The sequence below is a fragment of the Astatotilapia calliptera genome, chromosome 4, assembly GCF_964374335.1.
Source record: "Astatotilapia calliptera chromosome 4, fAstCal68.1, whole genome shotgun sequence".
NCBI lineage: Eukaryota > Metazoa > Chordata > Actinopteri > Cichliformes > Cichlidae > Astatotilapia > Astatotilapia calliptera.
This window is the reverse complement of record NC_137425.1, coordinates 11,400,374-11,413,496: the sequence shown is the minus strand read 5'-3', so window position 1 is coordinate 11,413,496 and position 13,123 is coordinate 11,400,374. Positions and strand designations below refer to the sequence as shown.

General features: G+C 38.8%; 1 protein-coding gene across 5 annotated transcripts; it reads left to right on the top strand.

The window, feature by feature from the left end:
- The first annotated feature begins 214 nt into the window (after window positions 1-214).
- On the top strand, window positions 215-12,894 carry gmip (GEM interacting protein). Of its 5 annotated transcripts, none has more exons than XM_026164648.2 (21): window positions 215-483; window positions 1,740-1,827; window positions 2,332-2,428; window positions 2,617-2,656; window positions 4,472-4,597; window positions 5,908-5,972; window positions 6,124-6,231; window positions 6,317-6,397; window positions 6,739-6,900; window positions 7,076-7,213; window positions 7,644-7,834; window positions 8,034-8,119; window positions 8,203-8,265; window positions 8,387-8,458; window positions 8,563-8,705; window positions 8,804-8,980; window positions 9,058-9,195; window positions 9,298-9,497; window positions 9,654-9,978; window positions 10,499-10,598; window positions 11,403-12,894. In XM_026164648.2, the coding sequence occupies exons 1-21, from the start codon at window positions 438-440 to the stop codon at window positions 12,035-12,037; spliced, it is 3,081 nt and encodes a 1,026-aa protein (XP_026020433.2). In that variant the 5' UTR covers window positions 215-437; the 3' UTR covers window positions 12,038-12,894. The 5 variants fall into 5 exon arrangements, with proteins under 5 accessions (XP_026020433.2, XP_026020432.2, XP_080156922.1 ...); XM_026164647.2 differs by having other exon boundaries at window positions 10,496-10,598; XM_080300796.1 differs by lacking the exon at window positions 215-483 and having other exon boundaries at window positions 1,784-1,827; window positions 5,913-5,972; window positions 10,496-10,598.
- The last annotated feature ends 229 nt before the right edge of the window (window positions 12,895-13,123 follow it).

Genomic DNA, 13,123 nt, shown 5'->3' with positions numbered 1-13,123 from the left:
TACTAATTTTTAACCAAGTTGGTTTTAACCAAGATATGTTTTCTGAAGTGTAATTGTTACATTACAGTGGTACATGCCAATATTTAAGGAACAATCTTTCTTACTACAACAATACAAATTTATCACAGTGGTACCTTTTCACTATATATGGTTAGACAATGTAGGTGGGGCCTCCAGTGACTGTAAGATACACTTCCTCTTCCCCTTGATGGCGAAAACATTGGCCAACCTTCACTCTACCAGAGGAAGATCATTTTAAGAACTTGCATATCAGCGCGCTTGGGGCTCAGCTTTATATCGCTGTGTTTAAACTACAGTCCTGATTTCCTACCACTTCAAATACAAAGTGTTTTACTGTGTATTGTAGTTTGACCCTGATGCGAGATAATGTGTGAGAGGTGTTGTTAGGGTCTGCCTACTGTGGAAATAGCGCAGAAATGGAAGAAGATTTAGTGGAAAACAAGGATTCTACTCAAGGCACAGGTGAGCACAAATAAGATATATGACATGTGGTCATTTTGAGTAAATTGTATCCTTTACTCTAAATATCAACTTGCCCATGCTTAAATGAAACTTAAATCTGTTTTCTTTCCTTTCAAAATGTTCAAATTTTTTTGCTATTAATACACATTTTTCTTCATTTGAAGAAACCCCAAACTTTTTAATTGCCAAATATTATTTTGGTTTGTGTTACTGGAAATCTACTCAAAGCAGTGTAGCGCCATTATGACATGGGTATTCATGTGGGTGCATGCAGACGCTGCATGCATAAAGTGCCTTTGTTAATGAGTCTGTCAGAAGATTTCTGCTGCTGTGCAGCATCCTCCTTGTTGATGAACTTCCTGAACTCTTTTTTTTAAAGGTTCTTGTTCTGTCTTTTTGTTTAACTTCTGTATTTTTATTCAGCAGAATTAGCCTACTCCTTCCAAAAAGCCAAGACTGTCCACTTCTTTTAAAACTAATGTTTTGGAGACTTTTGTGTCATTTGACACACTAGAAATTAGAAATGTTTCTTTGCTTGAAAGTTTCTATTCAGAAGCTTGTTGCAGTGTAGCCTCAATTCATGCAAGTAGCTTTTGCAAATGTTGCGGGTAAACAGCAAACACAACTGTCAGAGTTAAGTGCAACTACATTGGAAAACTGTGTTCAAATTTTGCTGAAACATCTTACTTTCCTGTCAGCTCTTATTCTTGAGCTGAAACACTGGTGGTGTGAAAAACAAGGACTCTATGTACACGATGGGACGTGACACAAACTGCAAGCAGGATGTGGTTGACCAAAATGGAGGCCTCTCTGAGCGAGTGATTTCTTTTTTACATTTGTTACACCTATTGTGAATTATCAGTTTTTAACTTTTTGCTATGTCAGAGGGTTATAAACGGTCAAAGTGTTGCACAAAAGCACAAAAGTTTAAGCAACAAAATGTGTCAGTTTTATTTCACATTAAGTGCAAATGCTGTCAGATAGGATTTTATGAGAAGCTAAGTTTGATTATTTTTTTGAACTGGATCCTTTTTTCAGTTCATCTATGTGTGTATCTGTGTGTTTGCAAGCTACCAAATGTTGGCATATACTTGATGAACTAGCTTTGATACTGTGGTATAATATGCATTTCTATATAGTTTGTGCTCTTTCGGGGTGGGGGAAGGGTACACATGTCAGGATCACCGTTTACTCTATGTAACATAAATACAATGTAAAGTTTGTGTGTATCTTAGCTTTTACATTTCTCATTTCAGATGTGAAACGAGTGCAGAAATCGGAAACAAAACGATACAGTGAGATCTTCCGAGATTTTGATAACCTTGATTTATCTTTCATCTCTTCGTAAGTATTACCTTGTGCAACCCTTTTCTCCTGCATCACTCGGGTGCTAAGTAAAAACTGTGGTTAGTGAATTGGTATTTCAAATGGTCTAGAGATGGAAAATGATAAGAAGCTCTTGAGGATGGAATTATTAATTTATATTTTATCATTTAATAATCCATCAACATGAACTCAATTATGTATGATCTGTCGGTATATTTATCTAGTGCAAGCTTTTAACTAAAGGTTTAATAACTTTCTATATTAGCATTGCCATGTCTGGTTTAATCTATCCTGATTGTGACTCATATTTTATTAGAAGCACTGACTGGAAACTGTTTATAACATTTCTCTAAAGCAAAGGTGCAGTGGTGAATATAGTTAAGATGATAAAAATACATAAACTGGACCTTGAAAGGTTCTTAAGGGGCTTGTTTATGGTACTAAAAGGCCCAGTAGCATATGCTTGCTGCCATATTCCTTGACAAATATGTTTCTCTCCTTATACATTCTTTCTGTGCTCAGCTCAGGGGATGATCTGCTAGCAGAGATTGACTCCCAGTCCATCTCAGAACCTATCTCTGTAGAAACTGCAGAGACCACAGAGCAACATGACGTGACTGTAAGAAATAAATACCTTTTGAATGTAGTGAATGACCTACTTAATCAAAGGCCTGTCATTTATGCTGTTGTTTATGCTAAAGTTTAGCTCAGGTTCAGTTTTCAAATGATGGTTTGTTTTTAGACGATTAGATGTGCTTTGATAGAGTTGTAGAGTTCCACCAGTTTGAAGATGCACTTTGTCCACAGATATGTGCCGAACCCAATGACGTGGATGGAACTCAGACAGGTATGGTTTGTGTGACAGAAGGGATGAAAAAGCCCAAATGAGTGTGTTATTGTCTGCATGCTCTCTGGTCAGGGTCAGTGAATAACGACAGCTGTTATAAACAGTTGGTCTCAATGCGACATTCCTTTACACTGTGAACCTGTTGCTGAAGTGGTTCAGTCACCTGTTTAACCTAGCACTAACCTTCCTGGGACTGACAGGATACTATCCTTCATCCCATCGGATCATTAGATGTAGCAGGAGCTACTGCCTGTGACACTTTACAAATACTCTTCTTCAACATTTATTTATTGTCTTATAATCAGCTGTGAGTTGTAACGATCCCTCTGTAACAAGATTAGGCTAAAGAGAGAGGATTAAAGCAGGGGACAGCTGCTCTCAGTTTTTACATTAGACTAGTGGAAAAAAGAGAGTCACAGAAATCTCCTGTTACATGGTCTATGGCATAAATACAAGTCAGATGGATAAATGCACCAGACTTACTCATAGTCTACAGTGGGACTTTGGGCTAAGTGCACAAACTTCAGTTTGACTCAAATTATAGGCACATGGTAAGATAAGATATTACAGAGGCACACTGTGTTAAACTTGGATGGTGAGCAATGTCAAATGTATTCTTGGGGCATAGAAGCTCTTCTCAAGAACACCTCCCCCACACCACCTTAGCACGCTTGCTCTCTCACATGCCAGGAGATAAACCTGATTCAACGCTCCTCTAAACCCTGTCACTCTGCATTCTGGACTTGACTTGAATAATCCTTATTCCAAGTGCTTGAACTCCAAAGGATTGATTTCTGAAAGTGCTCAGAGCTCTCCCTAGAGAGGAAAGGCTAAAAGAGGTCACCCATAGCACAAAACCTAACATATCTCTGGAATTGCATGTTCTATTTTGTGGGCTGCGCATGATGGCAGAAGAAAGTCTGGTTTGATTTTTTTTCCTACCACTCTAACTGGATTTGGCAGCTATCTGAAGGGGAAGAGCAGTATAAAATCTGCCTCTCTGTCATAACATGCTTGCATGTTTTAAAGCACTGCACAATGGACCGCTAGAAGAAGTGAAAGTTGCTGAAATGCATCAGCTTTGGTTAAAAGAAAAAAAAATATTGCATTTATTAGCGAAGGTTGTGCTGGAAGTGGAACACATTGAGAAAGTAGTGTAGGGAGCTTTTGTTAGACCATGTGACTGTCACAGATACATCATCCACCCTGCACTAGTGTGACTCACAGAGGAAGAAGAGTGGTTATCGTATTAACGCCCTGCCTTGGTGACCACAGTAGCGCTATAACAACATGCTAGTGTGCTGTTATGTGCTCTCACAACATGGCTTGTGTCAGTAGCTGACTACGAGTGAACAGGTGTGAGAGGGAGGGGCCAGGCAAAAGGGAAGAGAGAGGAGGGAAGTTATTTAGCTAAAGCAGTTTGTTTTGGGGCTGTCCTCTCTCTAGTTACATCCTTTTTCTGTCAACTGTGAGACATAGGACTAATTTAAGAGGGGGTTTTTCTTTGTTTTTTACCGACAAACTAATGTATATTTTAGTATACATGCTAGAGTTTGCTCTCACCTTCTGGAAACTGCAGGACCTTTACTCTGAGGAGCAGCTATGACTTGTCATATCCAGCCATTATTTCCTGTTTTGGGTTTGTGTATATCTTTTTTTTAAACTGGTATTTGATTTTTAAATTTCTTTATGTTGTCAGATATAGTCTGGGACCATTAATATCACTTAAGGACAGACTAAACGTTTTCTTGCTATTACAGTGTAATTCCTGGGTACACCTTGAGCCTACCATTATGATGATGTACTCTCTCACAGTCCAAGAAGCAGACCTGGCCCTATGTCGCTGTGAGGATGGAGTGGAGACGGCGCTGCAGTACGCCAAGTTGTGGTGCCGATATGCCAAAGACCTTCTTGCCTGGATGGAGAAGAGAATCAGCTTGGGTAAATACACAGCTGAGTAAAGGAAATAGTAGTGTAACATGCAAATTTTGTGTCTTATCGTAGATGGCATATTTGAATAGAAACCGCACACAGAAACAAGAATAGGTGGATTTCTTACAAAATGCAAAGCCATAATGTGTACAATATAAATGAAAATAATTTTGATCCACTATGAAGTCAGTAGTCTTAGAGTAGTACCAACATTAATTGGTTTAAAGTGTTAGTAAATGATCATTTCATGCAAGTAGGTTAGGTATAAGTGAATGTGTCCTAGTATTTTCATCTAGAGTTAGAGCAAATGGTTGTTGTTGTTTTTTTTGTTTGCTTTGATATAATAACATTTGAAATAGTGCTGCAGTAGTCACCCTGTAAGGAGAAGAGGTGCACACTGAAGATTGGATTGCTGCTTTGTATTACCCATTAAGAAAGAAAAATCATAATACATGCATTTTTAGTATTAGCTGGAGTACCATCGAGTAATTTTCATCTCCTGCCTGGATTATTTCTGTTAAAGAGGATGTGAGTTTATGCAGTCCTTCCAGAGAACTGCACGCTACACACAAACAGAAAGGATTAAAGAGCAGATTAGCTGAAAAGAGGAGGGCAATAAAAGACACTACTTGCCTTTGGAGTACACAGCGATTCCTCTTCTGTGAGCCTTTTCAGATCCTATGAGTTCAGGTAGTGATGTCAATATACTTTGACATCACTACCTGATACTAGTGTTATCATTCAAAACACAGAGCAACAGTTACCAACCTCAAGTGTGTAAGGAGATCAGTTAGACAATGATAACACATGAGTAATGCTGGGTGAAGCTCAGCCCCAAACTAGTGATTACACAGTAAAGCAACACATTGAGTTTGCTAACAGTATAGAGCCCATTGCTCAAAGAGAGCAGTCAGATCACAAACTGCTGTTGACTTAGTGTTTGTATCAGTACTTGCACAGTGTGAGTGAGATCATACTGACATCAGCTTGGTTCATTTCCTGTTGCAGTTCTTGAACTGATGCAAAATGCAAACCACAGGTATTTTTAACCAAATTAATTCCTCTTTTAACTTCAAAATAGACACAGGTTAGATTTGACCACACTACAGGTTCTAGTTATTCTATGGGTGCTGCATAGGTTATTCATCAAATGTCAGACTTGTGAAGAGACACAGAAGATAGGTAATGTCCAAAAATGTTCAGTATAGTGCAAGAATTTCAGTGGATTCTACTTGTGTTTTTTTTATCTTTATGTACCATACCTGTGTTTTTTATTTTTACATAAAAAAGAAAAAAAAAGTTTGTTTTTTTCTTTGCAGAGCAGGAATTTGCAAAAAGTATAATGAAGACGGCTGAAGGAGCAAAAACCAATGTACTCCAACAGGTATGGTTTACTGGATACTTGACAAAAACTGTACCAATGATTGCTAAAGTACATCACAATGGGTTACTTATAATGGTGCCTAGAACAGAGACTGTGGCATTTCTCTTTCTTAGACTGTGGCGTTTCTCTTTCTTTGCTCTTGTCTATGCAGGAAATGATGCCATTACAGTACATCTACACACTGGCTCTAGAACAAGACATCAAAAATTGTCTGAACGCTAGAAGGACTTCTGATCTGCTGCAAAGTCGCTGTTACCAGGTATAGAAGCCTACAAACACATCATCTAAAACCATCTCTAATGTTTAGATGTAGATGTGTTAAATATCGATTCTCTGTCTCAAAGGCCTTGAGTGCAAAGAGAAATGAGATTGATAAGTGGCGCAGAGAATTTAAAGAGCAGTGGGCAAGAGAACAAAGGAGGATGGTAAGTAAATAATCACTCCTGGTATTGGTTGACGTTAAGCAGAGTTATTTGCACCGTTAGTGAACTTGTTGGTATCTATTAAAGTCATATTAGACTGTACATGAAAATAGTAAAATTGTTGCCAGAATCATTACATATTTTTGTCTCAGTTCATCTAAAATTAGTATCTGTGTATAAATTGTATAAACAGTGGACAGTATACTTGTTTGCATGTCATGTATATGTTGTTTTGTCTGTTATGGATGTAACCAACATGTTTCCTTTCTCGTATGTTGTGCTAAAGTTTGTGCCAGTAATAAACAGTGTTCTCCACTCTGTGTATCTCCCTTCCTCGTTTTCAGAATGAAGCAGTTACAGCTTATAAAAAGGCCAAGCAACAGTACTTCCAGCGCTGTGATGAGCTAGAAAAGGCGAAAGCTGTCTCTGCTAAGGCTGCAGATGACACAGTAGGAAGCAAAACACTAGATAAGAGGAGGAAGTCTAAGGATGAAGCTCAGACTAAGGTGAGTGTCATGTTAATAGACTAAATACTGTATAATCTGTAGAAATAAGGGCCTAAGGTTTCAGCAAACAAAAAGTAAATATTTTTTGGTATCCTTAATAATGGCTTATGAGACGATGCAAAAAGAGGAAAACACAGATTGCATATCCACTTAGATTTTCTTTCTGTCCTCACAGGTGTTAGAGGCAGAGTTGACATATAAACAGTGTGTGACTGATGCAAAGATCCACCAAGATGAGTTAGTGAAGGTGAAAGAAAGAATCATTTCACACATTCGTAAGCTCATCTTTCAAGGAGACACTGTGCTCAAAGAGGTCAGTACTTCATTTTGGTATAAATATAGAATATGTGTTACTATATAGTTGATATTATAAGTTGTCTTGGATAGCTACATATATATTTACAGGATCATTACCTAAGAACAGTCTAATCACTGAAGAGAAGTTAACATGTCTAACTATTAGTAGTTAATCAGCTTGATTAATACAAAAATGTACCTGAAAATAATAATCTACCTAAGCAGTGATTTATGTTTTGCATCATACAGTATAAAGAATTTTAATAAAAAACTACCATGTTTTATAAAATTACAAGATTCCTTTGCATATTTTTTCTTTTTTTCTTTTACTTTTTGCGGGTATGAAAAGTAAATTGTGAGCAAAACACTACTCTTATATTTTATATCACTTTTTTTGATTAAAATTTTTTTCCTTGACTCCACATGATGTCTTCTCTCTGTATTAGGTCACAGTGAACCTGTTCTACTTCCAGCGTCAGCAGGCAGAGCCTGTTCCACTTGGCTATCACAACCTGGAGGTAACATGCAGAGCCCAGGAGTCTGGTGAGCCCTATCTGCAGTATGTTCTCAGTAAGCGTCGCCCTGAGCAGATTCTCCAAAAATTTACCTTCCAGGAGTATGTTCCTCACGGTAAAGGGTGCGTTAAAAGGACTTATTGCTGCTTCTTTTATGTAGCATGTTTTTAAATATAAATGTGAACATATAAACATGTGTCAGTAGGGACAGATGTATTTGAGTGTATATCCTTGTCATAAAATAGGATAGAAAACATGTTTGATATATTCCACCTATTTACTTATTAAAATAATTGTTTCAATAACTTCTTTTCTTTAAAGCAACAAAAGAAAAACCAGCGCTCTGAACACTCTGCCAGACTCGTTCATGGCAGATGATAGTCCTTTGCGACGATCCAGTGATTGCAGTAAGGGCTCCACCTAATTATACTTTTTTATATTAAAAAAAAATCTTTCTCTTTAATAATATTTGTGTGTTGGTTCACCTAAGGGAAAACTGGATATAGTGACAGTGAGAGCATCGGAGGCAGTTCGGAGTCCCTGTCTAGCCCTGGTAGGCACAGGCTTACATTTTGTATCTAACTTTTAATTTATAGTACATGCATCTCGTAACTCGGAACTTTAAAAAAAAAAATTAACTGTGTTTTTGCTTTATTTGGAATATATAACTGAAGCTAGGAGGCAGGTTAAAACCGCATCCACTTTGACAGTGTCATCAGACGACCTAGATGACCGGGATGAATCAGGTTCTTACCTCCTTTTCTTTTCATGAACAGAATATGTTAATAGAGTATATTTTTTATTTGATCCTTGGCTGGCAAATAAATCTATCTTCTCCACCTTCCTCCAGAGTACAATGATAGTCAGCCAGCCAAAGTGCCACAGGTTTCGCGAGCTGCACTATCACATCGACTCAAGAAAATGAAAAGCAAAATGGCCAAATGCAAGCAGTGTGACAACTATATTGTTGTCAGTGGAGTTGAATGTGAAGAGGTATGATTACACATTTGATGAATATATTGTAACATGGGCAGAAAACTGTCTTTCATGAGATTATTAATGAGATTAGCTCTTTTCTATCTCACATTCAGTGTGGCCTAGCTTTGCACAGGAAGTGTATGGAGGTGTGTCAGCTAGAATGTGAGCATAAGAAGGGATCGGTGTTTGGAGTGGACCTCTCTCTGCTGCCACGTGACAGGCCAGATGAGGTGCCCTTTGTAGTGATTCTCTGCACATCTGAGATTGAGAGCCGTGCTCTCTCTGTCCAGGTATTATTTATCCTCACACTGGTACAAATACATTGGTTGTCAAGTATGAATAGTGATCTAATAATCATTTCTGTTAGGGTGTGTATCGCGTGAGTGGGTCCAAGCCTCGCATTCAGAAGCTCTGCCATGCCTTTGAAACACAAAAAGAGCAAGTGGACCTCTCGGACCTCTCACCACATGACATCACCTCTATCCTTAAGCACTTCTTTAAGGAGGTAAAGGAGATATTAAAATACAAACCTCATTTTTGCACAATTCAAGAGATGTAATTTTTTGTCTGATATCGCACTGAATATTTTCAATATTATCTCTTGCAGCTGCCTGAGCCCTTACTAACTTTTGACCTGTACAATGATTTCGTTGCGGTGGGGAAAGCAATTCAGCACCTGAATGATGGGGAGACATCACCAGAGACTAATGAGATAATGGATATCACTGACAACCTGCAAAAGCTACTACACAGACTTCCTCCATATTGCTACAGCACCTTGCAGCATCTTGTATCTCATCTTCAAAGGTGAGCATGCTCTGGCACCACAGACCTCTCTAGTTTAACTTGGCCTAAACCTGATAGATGACATTTACTTATTTCTATACTGGACCACTGACTTTGACTTCTAAGTCAAATTTAACTTAAGCTGTCCTTGAATTTGTCTCATGTGTTTATTTACAGAGTTTCAGAAAACTACGAGAACAAGATGTCTCCCAGCAATTTAGGCATTGTTTTTGGGCCAACGTTATTGCGCCCTCTAGTGTCGACAGACATGTCAATGATTGCCCTCTTGGAGACCACCTACCAGGCTGTACTTGTTGAGTTCCTCATCACACACCACAACAAAATCTTCGGCCTGGAGCAGGGATCCGATACACCCCCTCCTCCACCCCCTACCGCACCTCTTCCTGACACCCCTCCCAGAGGTTCCTGCCCCTTGGATGGGGTAGCTTATCTCGACTCAGAAAATGAAACCACGTCCAGAGAGCGGCCACGCTCAGTAGAAGTAAGTATTTCAGTGCGCTTTAAACATCTATGGCTAATTTTTAACTGCTCCCTTTTAAGCAGCAGTTGCTTAGCATTCACACCATGTGAGAGTAAACACACTTACCAGTTTTTTAAGAGCCTTAACACTTGCCACCTTAACCTCACGTTTTTTCCATCAGGATTAACAAGATCCTCACGCACACTGCTGCATTTCTCCTGCCCTCTGCACTCTGGCCTGCATGACCGTCTTTCTAGCTTTTACTTTCTGCTTTACACAGCTCTTTCCTGTAAAAAAGATTTTTAAAGTTCACCTAATTGTGGGGTTTTAGCTGGGTTGCATCAAAAGAATTAAAACACAAAAAGGATATCACCTTTCTTTAGGAGAGTAAAAACTTTTTATATTTGTACCTAATAAAAAAAAAAAAAAAAAAAGACTCATCCCAAGTAGTCATTCCCCCGGTAGGAATCCTATAATAATGCAGTGCTGCAGGTTTAGATGTGGTCTGTAATCCACCACTCAACTTGTGTCATTCCAGCAGAATCGAATCAAGAGAGAGTCAAGCGAGGGTTATATATCTGACAAGTCTTCATCCAATGAGGCAGTGGACCAGCTCAGCGCTGAAGCCAGTGAGAGAGCAGGTAGGCGGGGCATAGTGATAGAGAAGTTACTCCTGACTAGAGCAGGTCAGCAAATTAATTTATCCACTGTGTCTATGTCCTGTGAAACCTAAACATGTTGACATTTTCAGTTGCCAAGTACAACGAATTCTCTCTTGTGTCAGCTTGTAGTTTTGCTACTTGAGGACATGTCTTAAATAATCCTCTTGTAGGTATTACCAAACAGCTCCCAAGTGTTTTGCTTAATTTCTTGCACACAGGGGGTTGGTTCTAATTTACAGTTACAAAGTAGCTTGTGTTTCTAAGGGTGAGATTATGTAGGTGTAGAATACTTAAAATGTCTGTTTTTTTTTAATTACTTTGCGTACATCATCCAGTTATCTTTAGAAGTAGGACTTCCTTATATGTTGCTATTCAGTAAAAGTGGCTGAATTTGGTTGAGTACGTTTTGTCGGGGATAGTCTTTGTGGAATTGAGGAATTAATTCGTGTGATTTTAATTATAATATGATCATTTCTTTTGGAATTTGCAGTTTGACATTTGAGTTTTTGTATGAATTTGGACAACACAAAGTTAGATTTTGGAGTTTGGGGATTTGGAAAGTCTGAGGCTCAAACCATTCTTTGCTTTCTGTACTTTCGCTGTGTTTCTGAGGGGCTCTCTTCTCTGTTGCTAAAACAGCAGCTTCAAAAGTCCTCGATTTCAAGTCAAGTTGCACTATATATCATATAGAATGATTTTGGTTTTTTTAAGCAAAATAATCAATAACTGGTGTTGGAAATGCTTAACTTTGTGAATCACATGCTTATCCTTCTACTGCTCCAGTCCTGGCTATGAGAGATGTATCAAGTGATCCTCAGGGTGAGATGGTAGGAGAAGCTATCTCTGATTTAGGAGTCCAGCCATACTACCGTTTCACCAGACAGCCTGTGAAGTATCACCGACATCATAATACAGGAACCCGAGTCTCGAACCCAGCATGTGCAGCCAGACAGGCTGCACCTCAACCGAGGGGCCACACAGGAAGTGCAGACAGCAGTCGCAGCTCTTCTCCAGAGCCAGGGGCACAAAGACTTTCTCGAGACATAGATATCCATTATGAGGGCATTCTTGAGCCCCAGCATGTGACTACTGACACAGAGAATAAAATGGATGCCCCACTAAGCCCCCGTGAGGTTGTGCAGTACATGCTGGGCTTGGACTCTACGTATGCACCACTTTCACCTTCTACAGCATCCAGTGCAACGCAGGCTGCTGAAGAGGTGGCAGGAGGATGTCGAGCAAATCGCAACATAAATCAGAGCAATAACAAGCAGAGTACTGGACATTATCACCATCTGTGTTCGTCACCAAAGACAATTCCCGTTGAGAAAAATGTTACCTCACCAGCCCAGAAGATCCTGTCTGGTCTAAGGCTGAGACGCAGCCACTCAGGGAAGGATGAGCAGCTCTTTGTCTGAGGGAAGATACAAATCTGCAGATGGTTCACTGGAATGATTTCACATACAGCAAAGGACATCATTAATATGACCATTATTGTATGTAACAACAAATGCTTCTGTCAATATTACCATTATTATGCCTTTATTATGAATAGAATACATCCACATTTTAGGTGCAAATGTCACCACAGGAACACAAAGTCTTTAGTCATCAAACCTACTGAACTAACATATGAAACACATGGAAAAGTTCAATCCTGGTGCCTGCTTGGATTAACACTTAATCTTCTTTAGATTTTGGTCTGTTGATAATCCAGCAGTTCACTAAACAGACCACACATGAGAAGTTTATATATTATTTTTTTAATTAGCTCTTGTGTTTTGACTTAATTAGTAGGCGAGGTGAAAAGATACAAACTAGCACCTGAGTATAACGGTTTTGACCCGAACAAACTGTAATGAATATTTGTAAAATGCAGTGTCATCGATATAATGCTGTTTTACATTTGTTGTGCTTTCCCAATGTATTATTGCCTATAAATGAAAAATGTTATAGTCTGTAAACAAATATATGCCTTTACTGGTGTCCTTGACCCTAACACTGATCATTTTTAGCTTAATGCACCTTTCTTGTTTTAACACAAGGGGGCGGTCCTCTCTCAGTATGCGGGAAAAGCATGTCAGACAAAATAGTGAAAAGGCAATAAACCTTTTATCTTTAATTTCAGTGCTCTGCGTTTGGACATGACACTTTTTTTTACTTCCATGTCAGCATTTTAGTGCCTGCACCTGTTTGATTTTACAGCCTGGTGTAAGTAAATGGAGTGAAGCAACATTTCCTGATGTCTAGAAGGAGTAAAGTGATATCATCTTCATTCGGCTTTGTTCTTTTGATATTTTTGCATCAAACTCAGACAGTTTTGGTGTATAATACAACAAAAACTTAAATATGTTTTCCTGTGTGAAAGGGGCTGATATGTCATCACAAGTTGTTTCACCTTAGCTGTGCCCTTTTAAGTTTCCGTGTAACCGTGAGCACAAATGCAAAAGATCCTCCCCATCTGAGTTATCAATAGGCTGTATTATCACTCATCTTCCCTCATC

Excerpts from the sequence above, each read along its gene's own strand:
- gmip (XM_026164647.2), top strand. The coding sequence starts at position 438 with ATGGAAGAAGATTTAGTGGAAAACAAGGATTCTACTCAAGGCACAG. Across the intron at positions 4,598-5,907 it reads GGAGAAGAGAATCAGCTTGG|AGCAGGAATTTGCAAAAAGT; the intron begins GTAAATACACAG and ends TTTTCTTTGCAG. Across the intron at positions 10,599-11,402 it reads TGAAGCCAGTGAGAGAGCAG|TCCTGGCTATGAGAGATGTA; the intron begins GTAGGCGGGGCA and ends CTACTGCTCCAG.